This window comes from Zerene cesonia, chromosome 27 (assembly GCF_012273895.1).
Source record: "Zerene cesonia ecotype Mississippi chromosome 27, Zerene_cesonia_1.1, whole genome shotgun sequence".
NCBI lineage: Eukaryota > Metazoa > Arthropoda > Insecta > Lepidoptera > Pieridae > Zerene > Zerene cesonia.
The window spans coordinates 4,973,437-4,991,429 of NC_052128.1; the positions used below are offsets into that span (position 1 = coordinate 4,973,437).

Consider the following 17,993-nt stretch of genomic DNA (forward strand, 5'->3'; position numbering starts at 1 on the left):
ACAAAAAAAAAAAAATAAATGGTGTTGAATTTTTTTTTAAGTAAGTAGGTACTATCACATTCGGTGGTCGCGGACGTATATTAACCAGCTCCCGTGACCCCTTCATGAAAGCGGCTCGTCGGAACACAGTGGGGTTTTAGTCGGTAAGAATCCGACATAATCCACGGCTCCTTTTCCCCGGGGGCCGTGGGTATCTATGTAAGATTGCCCCACTATGAAAAAAAAGATTTACAAAAAATAAATAGTGTTGAATTTTCCCTAAGTAAGTAGGTACTATCACATTACAGCTATAATATTAAACAATGTACTTCATGCATTCCACAAGTTACATAATTTGTTTTTTGCATGGTGTTACATCATGCAGCGTAATGATGAAATTACTAAGAACTTTACATACGCTTCGTCTTAAATTAATTGAAAGATGAAACTAATTGTAGTAGGAATTCTTGTTAATAAGTTTGATCGAGGAATCTGTCACACACATTCACTTTTAATCTTTTTTTGAGCTATAGATAGCTTAATTTAGTATAATATGTAGGAGTTATATGGAATTTAGCATGCATTCCTTCTTTCCAATCAATCCTTTCCCTTTACCCCTTTAAAGCGGGTAGCTCAGAGGCCCCCTACGAATGTTCATGGGCGGTGTTGATCGCTTACCATCAGGCGAACCACCAGCTCAGTTGCCCGCTATGACATAAAAAAATTAAAATACATTAGCTTAATCTTCACTACACAATATTAAACAAAGTCACTTTCTCTGTCCCTATGTCCCTTTGTATGCTTAAATCTTTGAAACTACACAAAGGATTTCGATAGGGAATTTTTTCTAATAGATAAGGTGATTCAAGAGGAAGGTGTATATGTATAATAACATCTATTAAACTACTCCGAATTTAACGCGTGCGAAGCCGCGGGCAAAAGCTAGTATATTATAATTAAGTCAATAACTCAGTTCAAATTCACGGTTATCTACAAAGTATAATATAAGGTTTTGTGTGATCTTTCTTTTTTCATAAAATGGATTTATTTTTAAGTAATACTATAGTATCAAGAAAACGATGATACTAAACCTAGAGGAATAAAATTAGATTGTTTTAAAAGTATTGATAATGTGCAGTAATATTATGAGGAGAAAACTTTTGTAATTTTAAGTATGTTTGTAATGTTTTCACACAAAAACTCCATGACGAATTTCAAAAAATCTTTCACCATTAGTTGCAACTTCATTGAGTGACATAAGTTATAATTGTACCACGGGCGAAGCCGGGGCGAACACCTAGTTATTCTATTTATTAATCTCGAGTTATTGTTAAATTAATAAATCGATGACCGTATGATGAAACACATTTTTTTGCAGCAAAGAATTCCATAAGCCATATATCTCATTATCCATCAATCAATTATATATTTGTCATTATAATGTAATATTGCTTATGAATGTAAGATAAACGAAAATTATACATAATAAACGAAAACATTCAAAACATGAGATAGTAATGACAATAATAATTTAATCATTTAATGGTTAAACATAAAACAAGTCGCTAACTCGGTAGTCGTATTCGTCGGCCGTCAGTTGAAATTGATCGCGTGACTCGAAAGCGCGTGTTTCGCGCGTAGAACAAAATATAATTGTTTTGAAAAGTGAATTGAATTTATATATTTAAAAAATGGCGTGTCCTATGAGGTATGTTTTGGGGATTTTTTTAAATCTACAGTAGTATTATAAACACCTTTGTATTTTTGTAATTTGTTTGTAATTTTTTTCACGCGAAAACCACTGAACCGATTTCAAAAATTCTTTCACCATTAGAAAGCTACAACTTCAATAAGTGACAAAGGTTAAATATATGTATCACCAACGAAGCTGGGGCTAACAGCTCGTGTTTAATAAAAACTAAAAATGTACCTAAATATAATGTACCAATAACGTTAGATTATTTAATAATATGTATATAGGTATAATAATTAGGTTTTTAACTATCCTATTTGTTGTTGTCTATAAAGTGATATATTCTCAACCTAATACATTAATTTAGTTTGTGATCATGTTAGCAATTTAATGAACCAATATACGTAATCCATATCTATACTAATATTAAAAAGAGGAAAGATTTATATGCCTATATATGTTTGTAATAATCACACAAAAACTGGTGGACCGATTTCAGAAATTCTTTCACCATAAATAAGCTGCAACTTGAGTTACATAATATGTACCACGGGCGAAGCCGGGACGACAGCTACATAAATTATAAACCGCATTCGTGCGAATAGCGAGGCAGAAGCGCATTCCATTTGTTCGTGCGTATGTTCGAAATTATCTCGCGAACTGCTCCTCCTGAGTGGACCTTATAACGAATATTCGTTATTCGCCTCGCCATACGCACGAATGTGTGCATGTGGTATAAATAAAAAAACATAGATAACTCTCACAATAGAATATTTCTTCGTGACAGAAGGCACTATCAATACGCGAGACACTATTTATTATATAATCATAATTTATCTTCATTTATGAAAACATTTCGATTTTTTCAACAGTCGTAATCTACTCAACAGGACGGTTTCCGCCAGCAATGAGCAAAAAATTAGACCCTTTGCACCCTTATCAGCTATTTATGTGTTTTAAAAACATAATACCTATCGTTTGACCTAACCTAACCTCACGTGTGTTTGTTTATATGCTGCAGGTTGCAGGTTATATCATTAAAGCAATAAACAGTGAGAACATTCTTCTTATGGTATATTTGCACATTTGTGCGAACACACACACACGCACCAGCTATTTGCCTTGATATTCATGTATTGATGTTAAGAGCGGGTTTTCGGACGAATACAAACTCACACGGATTTATAGGTCGAATGTTCTGTAGTTACGGAGCGGATTGGCGAACACGAATGTGTAAATGCATCATTAAATATTTTTATAAATCGTTATCCTACTTCCTACTTCTTATCCTATTAATGTTAAAAATGTGGAAGTTTGTAAGGATGAAGATTGTTACTCTTTCACGTAAAAAGCTCATAGTATATTTATGAAATTTGATTTGATTTGATTATAGTCTGCATAGGCTATTTTTTAACCACGCGAGTCTCGGCGCTCTGCATAGGGCATAGGCTATTTTTCAACCACGGTACCACGCGAGTGCCGCCGCGGTTTATAGCTAGTATTGAAACAAAATACGCTACACAACCTCAGCAGGCCGTACGTACTATGTCCAATGACCATGTATCATAACTGCCTACACCACAAATCACTCACCTCGCCACGTATATCGAATTACTTAGAATTCAATTTTGCTTTATGAACCTTGTAAATGCTTAACGTACTGGTAGTTGCATTTACAGTGGTGGTGTATACCTTGAACTATCTTCTTTCTGAAGATAGTTCAAGGAATAAAACGTCCACCAACTTTAAAAGATACGGATTTTTAGATTTTAATAGGGAGGATTCGTCATTAATAATTATCGCCTTTCCTAAATTTTTTATATAATACTTAAGGTAAAAACAATAACATATTAAAAAAAAACGAAAATAATTTCATAAAAATTGCTATTTGAATTATTCACATAAACATTGATGTTATGTGAAAAAATGGTGAATGCAAAAGTTGTAGATATTTAAATTACCTACAAGTTTGTCAATCAACGTTTTTTCGTGGGAACTTTCGCAGAAAATCGACCAGAAAGGTTTTTATCCTTATAAGCTCACCCCCGTCCACTTTTCGATCTTCGATCACCGTTAATTTATCTTCCTTTTAAATCTTAAAACTTAAAATATAGGCTTAATCTGGCAAATGGCATATGAAGTCACGGGTATTAGCTAGTACCTACCTGAATTTAAATATATATATATAACTCAAAGGTGACTGACTGACACAGTGCTCTATCAACGCACAGCCCAAACCACTGGACGGATCGGGCTGAAATTTGGCATACAGATAGACGCTATGATGTTGGTATCCACTAAGAAAGGATTTTGATAAATTCTACATCCAAGGGGATAAAATAGGGAAAGTTTGTACGATACAAATTTATTAAGATACGCGGCCGATGCTGCGGGCAACAGCTAGTAAATATAATAGTACAGTTAAATAACATATGACAGTTAAGTAACTTTAAATATCGACCGGTTTACACACTGGGTCAATAGACACATTGCTCTATATAGCATAATGAATTATTAATTATGGACAATTCGATCATAACTCAATTCACTTAACGTTAACTAAGCTCTTGTTAAGACCAATATTGGAGTGGGAAAGTTCAAGAATTGATTAATTAATCAGTTTCAGTATCGTAATTTAAAACGTAACGTACGTAAAAGAAGTGGTGGCTCAGTGGTGAGAACCTCGGACTTCTAAAATCGATAAGTCGGGGTTCGAGACCCGGCGAGCGTGCAGGAAATAAATTGATTTTTCAATTTACCTGCACACGTGGATAACATCACCACTGCTTAAAACGGTGAAGGAAAACATCGTGAGGAAACCGGCATGTCCAAGAATCAAAAATTCGACGACATGTGACATCTGCCAAGCCGCACTTGGCCAGCGTGGTGGATTATGGCCTGAACCCTCATAGGAGGCCTGTGTCCCAGCAGTGGGAACGTGTATGGGGTGATGATGATGAGTATCGTAATTTATGACGTTCTTAAACATCCAAGTATACCTTTAATTCGTAAAATAAAAAAAAAATATAAAGAATTTAAAAATAAAAATGACATAAATGCGAAAGCCTAACAAGGTTAGCTTATTTCTCAGTAAAATAGAAAGTTTAATTTTTAATCTCAAGCCATTTAAATGTGATGTTTATAAATAAATATTTGTACGTATAAATTAAAATGCTTACCAACGCGGATGGCCCAAAATAAATATACCATTTCCTTAATAAATATAGAGTTGTAAAAATAACATTCAAAATGCATGCACGTGTTGTGACAAGCTGCAATTGATATACTGTGTATTCTATATTTGTATATAATACAAGAGTAATTTTGTTAGTAAAGCGAGCTTATCTACCGACTTCGAAAAAGGAGCGCGTCTTCAATTCGACTGTGTTTTTTTGTGTTTGTTAGAACAGAACTTTTCGAACTTTTTTTTTTATTTGAAAACGGGGGGCTTCTGGGTCTTATCTAAATGAATTATATAAATTGCCTGGTATTTTTAACAATTTGTAGGCCGTTTAATTCTTTCGTTAATATGTGCTTTAAATAAGCATGTGGGAACAAATATATACTATACAAATAATATGTAAACTATACATCTGCAATTTAATAGTGCAACATACTATAATAATAGGCAAAAGGTGGTTTGGGCATAAAATATCACATTAACGTTCACTATGTACATTCCATACAAAACAAAACCATGAAAAACAAAACTTTAAAAAAGTAACCGTCGTAAAAATACAAAAAATGCGCCAATTTTAGAATCAATTTGGTTTAATGTCTCACTTCCCCTTAAAAGTCACTAGCTACTCAAATATTTACTCGTGGCGATTCTTATGAAGATAATACAGAGAATCTCATGAAATTTATTAAAAATCTAAGACATTATTTAGTAGCGCAGTATATTATTGCAGTGTCATCGAACCTGGATAAGCGTACAAAGTTTGAATTAAATCCGTAAGTTTAAAGTAGGTCTTAATCGTTTTTAAAGACACACAAACATACAGATGAAGCTAATAAAAGCGCGTTAAATAGTCACGGTTGGCGGTAGTTTTATTCTGAAAAAAAAATGAGAAACAGCTATACTCAATATATGACACTGCAGTACTAATAATAATTAATATCTCATTTTATGTCTGAAGAGAGTCAAGAAGCTAGAGAGTAACAAATGCTACTTTAGATCCATTATACCAAATGCGTTGAATCGCTACTGAATTTATGTATTTTGATAGATAACGCTTTATTTAAAATTTTATATCTTTGACTAGCTGACCCGGCAAACGCTGTTCTGCCTTATTCTTATCATTTAGGGTTATAAAACTAGATGTTGTCTGATTCTTAGACCTACCCGATAAACACAAAAAATTTCATCAAAATCGGTCAAGCCGTTTCGGAGGAGTATGGCAACGAAAACTGTGACACGAGAATTTTATATATAAGATGATTTTCCTTTACCGCGTCAGCTAAGCCGCGACAAACAGCAAATTTACTATAACTCTGCGTAAAATTTCACAGATCAGCGTTAGAAGATATAGGGCAAGATGGTAACCACCTGGGCAATGAGGCTGGTATGCTGTATGGCGAATACCTGATGCTGGACAAGCTTCTAGCTGCGCAGCGGATGCTTAGCGCAGAGACCTCCAAGCCAGTACACGATGAACATCTCTTCATTGTTACACATCAAGGTAAGGGATATCCTACTATCCTACTAATATTATAAATGCGAAAGTTTGTAAGGATGTGTGTGTGTTTGCTCTTTCACGCGAAAACTACTGAACCGATTGCAAAGAATTTTGGTACGTAGATAAATGGACAACTGGAATAACATATAGGCAACTTTTATCCCGATATTCGGACGGGATACGGAATTACGCGGGTAAAACCGCGGAGCGCAGCTAGTTTTTATATATATTATTCGTATCCACAAAAAAAGAAGATAGTCGTCCCTTGGGAAAAGGTGTCACTCCAGTTTCTAAGATGGGACCAAATGAAAATATATTCCTATCAAACATAATATGAATCACGCCAATAAGTTGAACACCCACGGCGATATCGAATAACAAGACCAAAAAATCAGTCGAGTTAACAACCTCCTTCATTTTTGGCAGCGTCTGTTAAAAATAACGTAGCAGTGAGGTTAGATTGTACTTTTCTGTAATAGATAACAATTTCTGAATTAAATGTTAAGTCCTTTTGAGTCTTTAAAGTTGTATTTTAATGAAGAGTCCTTTATTACCCCAAAACTCTTTAAAATTCAGCGTACACGTGCAATTTTTTTAATGGAGTCCTTTAGTAGTATGAAGTGGCAACAAAATCCAGCATTAGCTTGATTATAGCGAAATTTCGTGGGCTTCTTTACTTCTTCTCTCTACTCTTCTTTACTTAGCTTTAACTTGTTAGTTATAGGTGTTTGGAGTGACCTTATAGAGCAGATTCAAATCCAAAAAAAAATAGTTCTATCTGTGACCTGTTTGATCAAAGATGGCCTAGCGATTTAAGACATTGCCACGTTGTATTCGAATCCCGAATAATCGTTATTCTATATTATATTTCTCAAATTATCGAACAATTTTTTTTTCTTCAGCATACGAACTATGGTTCAAGCAGATCATCTTCGAAGTGGACTCGGTGCGATCCATGCTGAATGTGGAAGGGTTGGATGAGAGCCACACCATGGAGATACTGAAGAGATTGAACAGGGTCGTGCTTATATTAAAGGTAAGTTTTTTATGTCATTGTCGGAAGAGGAGTTGGTGGGTCGCCTGATGGTAAGCGCTACCACCGCATATTTAAAAATTGAATTTACATGGACATCGACTTACGACGACTCTTACATCGCAACTTTTAATTTGCTTAGGGGTTGTCTGGTAGAAATCGCTCGATAGCGATAAAACCGCCTTCAACCTGTTGTGCTGAATTTTATATTTTTTGATAGTTTCATTTTTGTGTTCAAGAAATAAATCAAATTATTATCTTTTTTAATAGATAATAGGCATAGACATAGACATAGACAATTTATTTCAGATACTGTATCTTTTCTCAGACTTGCTACTAATTGTAGTGCATTTAAATCGTAGAAATTTTTTCAATATTCAAAATATACGTCTAAATTTTAACCCTTTCTAAGGTACCATATAGGTATTCATTGATTTGCAAAATATCGTTTCATCCAACACACTTCTCAAATGAATATACCCAGAGTTTACCCACAAAAGTAATTAGATTTGTAGAAACTGGTTTTCTTTCATCTCCTCCATCACATACCTTGCATTTAATTAAATACTGCGATTGAAAACGAAGTTAACATATAATATCAGTGACTATTTTGTACTCACTATGCAATGCACTACACTTTGATCTTAGCCAAAAGGCCGAGAAGCGATGACGCCTCCTTGGTACAGTGGTAAACGCGTGAGCGTAGAACCGAGGGGTCCTGGGTTCGATTCCCGGTGGGGACAATAAAAAAAAATGTCTCGGTCTGGCAGGACACAGAAGGCTGATCACCTACTTGTACATAAAGAAAATCGATCAGTGAAACAGATGTATATCATCTGCCCCATACCCCAGTAGGGGACACGGGACTTCACTTTTTATGCAATGCACATTTAACAATTAAACGCCATATTTTAAATATCTTTAAAAATATTTATTATAAAACATGCACATTCCTTCAAAGATCTTTAATTATGTAATATGCAGTCCTATTCGCTTATGTTATAGATAACGTATGGTTTAATTATTAATTTAGCAAGCTACCGTATTGTCATATGCATATTATGTATATTTTAGTATTCCTTGCCGCATTCTATACATACTAGCTTTCAGTTCAGTTAAATCTCACGAAATTTCACCAGAGGGATGGAGCGATCGAAATAAACACGCAACGTAATTAATTAATGGACGCCCACGAAAAAATTTATACAAGAATTACAGCGCCTTCGACTCCATTCCATTTACAGATGATATGAATAAGCTAAAAAACGTATTTGATGTCCTTGTCTAGAAAAATATTTACATACTTACGTCCCTAATAAGTTCAATACTATGTGATAACGTGATGATAATGTACGTCCGAATATTTTTTTTTTTATTCTCAATGTCAACATCGATCTTTAAAAGATGTCACATGGCAAATCTGTTCACAATCATATTTTGTACTAGTTGCGCCCCGCGGTTTCACCCGCGTAAGTACGTATCCCGTAGGAATATCGGGATAAAAAGTTACCTATATGTTATTCAAGTTGTCCAGCTGTCTGCGTATCAAATTTCAATTTCAATCGGTTCAATAGTTTTTGCGTGAAAGAGCAACAAACACACACACATCAAATAAATTTCGCATTTATAATATTACTAGGATTAGTAGGATAGGATACAAACCTTTATGCCTTTTTATAGATTTATTAAAAAAAGAAGCTAATAATTATTCATATCACACCTACGATACGTAATTGGAGTTTTAGGTGCATTTGGGTAATTTAGGATGACGGGGCAAATCCAATCATATAATAACCACGCAGCAGATTGTTTATATAATGATATTATTATCAAATCTGTTTGTTTTTGTACAATACTACACGGTACTCGCAATGAAACAATCATCTGATGTCACATTCGCAAATTCCCACAATTACCCCGCCTCCGAAATTCCTCATATCCACTATAGTAAAAAACATATTAAAATGAAACGAGTAGCATTTGCCCACTTATTGAGGTAATTAGTTACTTATTCGCTAAGATTGATATGCTTTTTTATTATATATTTGCTTTGAAGAATAGAATTAAATGCATAAAATCACATACCAACGTATACCTAAACTATTGGAATGTAAACTCACATCTTACTCGTTTTTTCCTTTGGATCTAGTTATTATATTCATTTTTTTAGTAACATATCTTCAAAACCACGGAAATTCACAATTGTAACCGTTTTTTATGATTTGGTGAAATCGACATTGCATGTTCTTTTATTTAAACCAATTAATAAGTACGTATTGGCATAATATTATGTAACTCTTTGATATATAATTATTCGTTATTAATTATTTTCACTGGTTAATTGGTTATTGAAGAACAATCAAAAAGTAATTAGACTAGCTATCGAATTTGCTGGAATTTCGGTTAAATCTTCGTTAATTAATTGAGATAAACTTGAATGAATATAGATACTTTATCAGATTGAACAAGAATAATAATTATGTTTTTTCTCAAATTATTATTGTTAAAATGTATTTTTTATCATTGTATAATAATATGTAGTTAACGTTATGTTATTACTGTATGTATAAAATAGTTATATGTATTAAATAGTTCTACAATAAATAACAAAAAAGTAACCGACGTCCCAGTTAAAAGGTTCCAGATTTTAACATTTTAAAATCCCATTGAATTAAACGACAATAATTTTCCATCAACACAAAAAGAATCACCTCAATCGGATGAAATACCCAGGGAGTTATCGAGTAACTAAAAAAAAACTCTCGATTTCCTTCCTTCCTTCTTGAGAAAGTCTGTTAAAATTGTTTATAGATACGTATTATATTAATAATTTAGGAAATAGATGAATGAGAATAGAAATAAAATTATTGAGTTTCAACGTTGTCTAAATCAAAAGAACCTACATTTATTTCATTGACTTGCATAACGACTATTTAAGGCAAAGTAAAAACTTCTCAAAATCATTACCGATTTTAAACCATCTATAAAATATATAAGATGCTTAAAACACAGCACTGAATTGAGTCCCAGTATGTGCATACGCAATTCATAAGTATTTACCTACTTACTACATAAAAATCATGTCCTTTACATGTATCTCCATCGTCTACTAGAATAAAAAACAAATTTAAGTACTGTTATATCATAAAACATTGCGTAGATAACATAGGGTTTTCACATAAACTAAAAATGAAAGAGTTGTTTTCCACCACGGAAATTTATAATTGTAACCGAAACAGAAATGTCGTAGTATAGCTACTAAACATTAAAAACAACTTTCAAATCCATCGACGTTGATTTGATTTTTAATAGAATTAAGATCAAACCGGTTTCATAATATAAAATAATATTTATGTATAGGCCTGTTATCTGATAATGTTCTGACATATGACATCGGAAGACGTAGTTTATGATACCGTTATCATAATGACGTGTAGTGTGTTCATAAATCATAGACGTGAATAATGCAACAATAATCTACTAAATTACAATTACCTTTCGTCTATTAATCCTTTTATTACTTTCTTTCTCCTATAATATTATAATTAAAAATGCATCAGATAAATCCTAATTTTTGTTAATATATAACCAAATAATTATAAGAAACACCAATCAGCTTCATGTTGCCAGAACTAGATTAAATTTAAAATGACACCACATGGCAGCGCCATCAAATAAAAAAATCATAAATAAGGGTTCAGTGAAAAGTTATAAAAAATACAGTTGAATTGATGGCCTCCTCCTTTTTTTGACATCGGTACAAAAACAGTCGAATTGAGAATATATTTTGTTTAATAAAGTTAAAAAAAGGGTTATTTCTCTCTTACTTAACATACTCATACCTAAAAATATTTATTATTGCAATATTCAACATAAATATTTTTAAAGTACGAAATAAAATCGTAGTAATTAAGGAAGCATATTATTAATCCGGAAAAGTATATAATTTCAAGACTTGTCGGTCAAGAGCTTGAACTTGATAAAGATTCAATGAATTTAATTGAGAAATATACTGTAAATTATTATAATATTGAATTTTAATTTGAAACTGCAGTCGTACCGCCATTCCCAGGCAGGTCGGTGATCTTTTCTACCTTCCTTTTCCTCCTACCTTTTTGTAAATAATAATTATATATCATTAAATGTATCTATCCCATGGCGCACACGCAATAGATACATCACAACAAACCTACAGGCTCAAATAATAGACTCGATCAATAAAGATTCTTTTTTAAATCAGCCATAACTGGGTAATTCCAAAAACTTAAACTAAATCTATAAGGATATTATATATTAACAAGAAGCTATAAAGAGTACGTTTATTTCAGCTGCTGGTAGACCAAGTAATGATATTGGAAACAATGACGCCTCTAGACTTCATGGACTTCAGACAGTACCTGCGTCCCGCTTCAGGCTTTCAGAGTTTACAGTTCAGATTATTAGAAAACAAGGTAAATGAGAAATTATTTAATAATACAAAGAGTTGTTTGATTTTGTTTATTTGAAAGTGCTTATCTCAAGAAACAACGGAGCGGATTTCAAAAATTCTTGTTAGATATGCTCTATAAGCTATATATGTGGGGTTGGGGCGTAAATAATCATTGTATAATAATTATGGAAATGTGAAATAGAGAAATGTTTTTTCAGCTGGGCTTAAAACAAGCATTACGTGTAAAATACAACCAGAATTACCAGACAGTGTTTGATGACGATCCAGAAGCGATGGTGGCGTTAAAGAAGTAAGATTATATTATTTTTCTTTATTATGAAATATATATATATGTCATAGTGAGCTGGTGGCTTGCCTGATGGTAAGCGATCCCCACCGTCCATGAACGTTCGCAGTGGAAGTATTCACAAAGTAAAGCAAGTGCCACTTTAAAGGAGTAAGGAATAAGGAAAGGATTGACGAGGGGATAACGGAATGGACTGTGAAGGGCGAGGAAAACGATACGGGCCACCGGCTCCCTCACTCGTCGAACGAAACATAGAAGGAACGGAAGGAAGGTCGCATGAAATAGTAGCATGCTACTATTTCATGCGACCTTCCGTTGCGAGCTTGATCAATTGGTGCTGAAGCGTGCTCGACTTCCACATTTCTCTTGTACAAAATTCCTCAATCAAATCTCTTCTCTAAGCTGTTTCTCTTCATTTCAGCTCAGAGGAAGAACCAGCTCTACTCGCCCTCATAGAGCGTTGGTTAGAGCGCACGCCGGGCCTCAACACTCACGGGTTCAATTTCTGGGGAAAATTCGAGGCAGTCGTCACCAAAATGCTGGAAGACGATATAGAGGAAGCAAGGGTAATTCTGTATTACGTTATTTTAAAATCGTGGTTAATCGTTTGACGATGAAATGTGAAGTTAACACAAGCACGCACACACGCGAATATACTCGTACACACGCAAACTTACACGGACGCACGTAAACTCTGTTCAAATTCAGGGTGAATATTTCTGATTGTTATACTAGCTGAAACCTGCGACTTCGCTCGCATAGTACCCGGCTTTGTGGTAATCTAGACTATAAGATTACAGTCTGGATCTCTGTACCAAATTTCACCTAGATCCCAAGAGAGTTTATTGCGTGCAAGAGTAATTAAGATCCATCATTTTTACAAACTTTCGCTTTATGATATTAGATCTACTAATAGCGGGATTATTTTATATCAATATGAACATATAAAGCCGGGTACACATTGGTGCAAAGTAACATGTAATGCAACATGCAATGCAAGAATTTGACGTCCACATTGCTGCAATGTATCATGTAAAGTAACAGAATTCCTATAGTGTAGACGCCTTGCGCGCACGAACCGCGTCTACTACGCGCACGAACAGATTGTTGCAACTCTTGCGCGTAGCGACCCGAAATTTGTCGGTTTTTTCCCCGAACACAAAGAGGCGCGCAGTATGCGCGGAGCGTCAATGTGGACAGGTTGTGTGGTGTGTACGGCTAGACGCGCGCGAACATGGAACAAGACGACGCTACTGCGGCGGAGGAGGCGGTTACATTTACGTGGAGTACCAGCTCTCTGACTATACAACTCTGTACGCCACCAACGTCGATGTCTTCTGCGTTTTATCACATGATTCACTATTAATAATGAAGCACTGACTATCATCAGAGCCCGCAATTGGTCGTCACGATCCATTCCTTTGCGTGTTCTTTTGCAGACTGAGCGATCCGTTCGCGCGCATCTCGGAAACAGATGTGAGTAGGTACATGCGCGGTTCGTGCGCACGTTGTGCGCGCCCCGCGTCTACACTGATGCAATGCTCGTTTCGTGTTGCATTGCATGTTGCGTTGCAGCAGTCTGTACCCGCCTTTAAATATCATTCTGTTTTAGTTCTACCATATAAAATATAATTCTGTTTTATTTATTATTTGATATAATCACTTTAACTTATTGAATATCCTTGCTACCGTTATATGCGTGCCATTTATTTCTAGTTAGAACTAGTTGTAGCTAGGGCGTTGCTAATGCGTTCTAATGAAAAACCAGTTTCAACTTTGAAACTCTAAAATCTCAACGTTTCTGGCAAACATGTAACATTTTTTTAAACATACACTCAGAAAACATGGAATTCCTGATGCATACAATCGAAAACATTACTTCCTGCTTACTAAATCGGTTAAAATCCACCGAAAACCATTTCCAGCGGGAACCCAACGAAGTGGTGCGGTCCCACCGCCTCCAAGACATCGAAAATCGGCGAGAGATCTACCGCTCGATCTTTGATCCAACAGTCCATGACGCTTTAAGATCCAGGGGAGAAAGGAGGTGCCGTTTGGTTATATACATCTTTTATTTTCTTCTTATAATTAAATCATTACTATCATTACAAACATAACAGTATGTGTGATTTTCGGGAATTTGCTTACATATAAACCTTCCTCTTTAATCATTAGTATCTGAATTTTTTTTGAAGAATAGAAAAAAAAATTATCATGAGGCGAGATTCGAACCCGCGTTTTTTGCCCTTCCTCACTCGTATCTATTAAAAAAAAACATGTCAAAATCTGTGTCGTAGTTTTGGAGCCTGAGTAATCTCGTCTCACCACCGATTTCTTTACAAAATTTAAAATTGTTAAGTTTCTAAATAAGATAGCATTTTCACGTGTTTGCTTTTACGCGAGTATTATACATTTAAGAAATTAAAGACTGTTTAACGGATTTTAAACGCGATTTATTCGTTACATTCATTAACCCGCGGATTCGAACACTTTACAGGAGCGTGGTCATTTATTCATTATATTATTTAGCGTCGACATAAATCTTAACATATATAAATTACGTGTCACGTTGTTTGTACGCGATGGACTCCTAAACTACTCAACCGATTTCAATCGAATTTGCGCACCAGCGCAGCAGCGCAGTTTGATCCAACTTAAAAGATAGGTTAGTTTATAGTGTTTCAATTACGATAAATCACTACCCGGGCGAAGCTGAGGCGTCCAGCTAATAAATAAATTTAAAAATCCGTTACAGTCTTTTATATTTAAATCCTAAATAAGATGTTCGTACATGGCCTAGGTTATCCCACAAAGCGCTGCAAGGCGCTATAATGATCACGTTCTACCGTGACGAACCTCGCTTCTCGCAGCCACATCAGCTGCTAACTCTCCTCATGGATATGGACAGTCTTATTACGAAATGGCGATGTAAGTTTAAATTTATTGCATGATTAACTTGATATTTTTTTAACCCTGGGTATTAGTAAATATAGTGTTTTTATTCATGGTAAGTAAATATACTCAGATTTTTAAGTTTCGAAATGTGCTAAATTTAAAAAAATAAATATTTCTATTATTAAAAACATTTGTTTTCGTAAAGTTCCCCACTATTTACAAAGGCATTAATAAATTTAATTATTTCAGATAATCATGTAATAATGGTACAACGTATGATTGGCTCGCAACAGCTCGGGACCGGCGGCTCCTCTGGCTATCAATATTTACGATCGACTTTGAGGTAAGAAATACTTAAAAACGCTTAAAATCATCTAGTATTTGATATCTTCAGGTAGATCCTTCGAACCATCACCATCGGATAACCAAAAGGAATCATGAATATTGCATATAAATGTTGAATTTGCTTAAAAAATAAATCACATTGTTAAGATGACAAATTGTAGAATTTGTAATGCATTTAAATTATTCAATTAATGCAAAATCGCACACAATATTTCATTAAGACGAGTTGCATCTAACAATATATGTTAGAACATTCTAGAACCTACCATTTCTCCCACAGCGACCGTTACAAAGTGTTCCTGGATCTCTTCAACTTATCAACGTTCCTCCTCCCACGGTCCCTCATTCCACCTCTCGATGACGGGATGAAGAGGGACCTCAACCTCACTTGGGGAGAGCAGGTTAAGGAGAATGGAATGGAAAAACAAAATGGCCAAAACGGGTTGGAATCGTCTTTATAGAACCTAGAAAACATTTAATTCTAAGTTCATACATATTTTCAGGCATATTCTTTAAAGAAATTTTCGAAATGCAAAAATATGTTTTGCTATTGCATGGATATATTATGTGATTAATTCTTATAAATTTTATACTGTCTAAGGCGTCAATCTAGTATTCCAAATGATTTTAATTTGTTTTTTATTGAACTATGACAATAAAACTTCAGTGAATATAAGTTAAAATGTACTAGATTCATTTTTAAATAATAAACAACCATTCAATAAATTGCGTTTTTATTTAATCTTTGTTCATATAAAACATTATTATGTAAGAGCTAAAATGTAAAATGCCAAGGAAGTATTTAAGACCGTCTATAATCTCGTTTTTTTATGTTTAAAAATATTATTTATTAGATACATAATTATCAAATATCCTTTATAAATAAAAAAAATTGTCCTGTTTTCCCACAATGAAAACAAAATAAACCTATAATAAGGGAAAATCTATTCATCAAACGTTGACCACACGTGGTCCATTTGCCTTTTCGACGCCAAAACGGTATATCACTTTATGGTCATACAAATCGCCCGGCTTCAACACACCATCCGGGAAGTTAGTATGGTGGATGGCATCCGGATAATTTTGAGTTTCCAAGCAAAACGCCCCGTGACGTCTGTAACCGGCACCATCTTTTCCGATGAGAGCAGAATCTGAGGGATCCGGGAGAGAGTTGCCAGTATATAGCTGGACTCCTGCCTGATTGCTGTATACTTCTAGATATCTCCCCGTATCTGGGTGGTACACGCGTGATACAAAGTTCAAATCCTGAAAGCCAAAAACATTATATTGAAAATTGGGAAATTTGAAATGCTATTTTGTATGGATATTAAGATCAGAATCAGAAATTAAGAGCATCGGAATAGTAAATGTATTAACATAATTGAAATTTCGACACTAATGTTATTCAGCAATGTTTTAATGAAGCATGGACAAGTTGAGGAAAATATGTCATCGTCTACTTTCGGATATAAAAATTATGATATTTCATGTAAAAAAAACTGTGTTAAGAAATCTTATTACGATATTACATTAGTGGGCCACAAAACATAGCTGATTGGCTGAAATTGGCGCGTTTATTTCTAAACGAGGATCTTATAATACAAGGTCTCTAGACCACACTTGCAATTTAATTCAATTTAAATTTTATAATTCAAGAGCATACGAACCTTTCGCCCAAATGTAGTAACACAGAAGTTATCGTCAAACAAATTCTCTGCTTTGCTCATAGCGTCTCCAAGACGAATGGGAACACGCAAGTCAAACGGAGTCCCACCCACTTTGATCAGCCGGCCGGTGGGGATAGACCCTGAATTCGTTTCCGTTATCCTATAAAAAAATATCTATATTTAGCATCACCTTACCCATAGACACTTAATAAATTCAAACAATCTTTGGTATTCTAAAACATTATCTAGGGCAGTTAAAATTTCGTTGACGTATAGGCCTAAATTATACCTTTTGTGACGGCACTTATTTTGTTTTATAGAGCTAGACTTGCTCTCTAATATATAAAACTTAAAACATCACTCGAATAATTCGATACAACATGTAAAAGTAAAGCCAAACTTTTTTGGGCTGTAATATTATCTTCCTACATTCTATAAGTGGCATTATTAAAATAAATTCGTTTCGTATTCGCCTTTGAAATATACCAATACTCACTTATCAGCATTTATATTGATGACATGATCAAATAAACCGTCTGATCCAGCGTTATGGCCGGCCAAGTTGAAATACGAATGATTTGTGAGGTTCAATAAAGTCTTCTTATCAGTTATCGACTTAAAGGTAACATGCAGCGAATCGTCACCCGTCACCTCATAGATGACGTTGGTGATTAGATTCCCAGGGTAGCCCTCTTCACCGTCTTTTGATAAATAACTGAATGTTACTTTGGTACCGTCTACTGATGAATTCCAGTTGACCTTGAATTATGAAGATGATTTTTTAGATATGAAATAAAAAAAAAGGTTATTTCACGGTTTACAATACGGTTCGGATTGGTAAGACAATAGACGAAGCAGCAAATATAATTGACTAATGCCCTGTGAAGTTTCATTTTTAACACGCTTTTATTAGCTTCACTTGTATGTTTGTATGTATGTAACTCACACCCGTTTTTCTCCCACTTC

At 34.5% G+C, this 17,993-nt stretch overlaps 2 protein-coding genes across 2 annotated transcripts in view; one reads left to right on the forward strand and one right to left on the reverse strand.

The window, feature by feature from the left end:
* Positions 1–1,555: 1,555 nt before the first annotated feature.
* Positions 1,556–16,086, forward strand: LOC119837352 (tryptophan 2,3-dioxygenase). Its single transcript, XM_038362909.1, has 10 exons — positions 1,556–1,687; positions 6,185–6,354; positions 7,254–7,387; positions 11,713–11,835; positions 12,032–12,123; positions 12,542–12,686; positions 14,046–14,167; positions 14,921–15,048; positions 15,265–15,358; positions 15,641–16,086. Exons 1-10 carry the CDS (start codon positions 1,671–1,673, stop codon positions 15,819–15,821), a joined length of 1,206 nt encoding a protein of 401 aa, XP_038218837.1. The 5' UTR covers positions 1,556–1,670; the 3' UTR covers positions 15,822–16,086.
* Positions 16,087–16,096: 10 nt separating this feature from the next.
* LOC119837353 (galactose mutarotase-like) overlaps positions 16,097–17,993 on the reverse strand; it is a 6,329-nt gene continuing 4,432 nt past the window's right edge. Inside the window, exons 4-6 of the mRNA XM_038362910.1 lie at positions 17,524–17,786; positions 17,028–17,187; positions 16,097–16,626 (exon numbers count right to left, since the gene is read on the reverse strand). Of these exons, the coding sequence (XP_038218838.1) occupies positions 16,312–16,626; positions 17,028–17,187; positions 17,524–17,786 (738 nt within the window). The 3' untranslated portion in view covers positions 16,097–16,311. The remainder of the gene's footprint in view (positions 16,627–17,027; positions 17,188–17,523; positions 17,787–17,993) is intronic.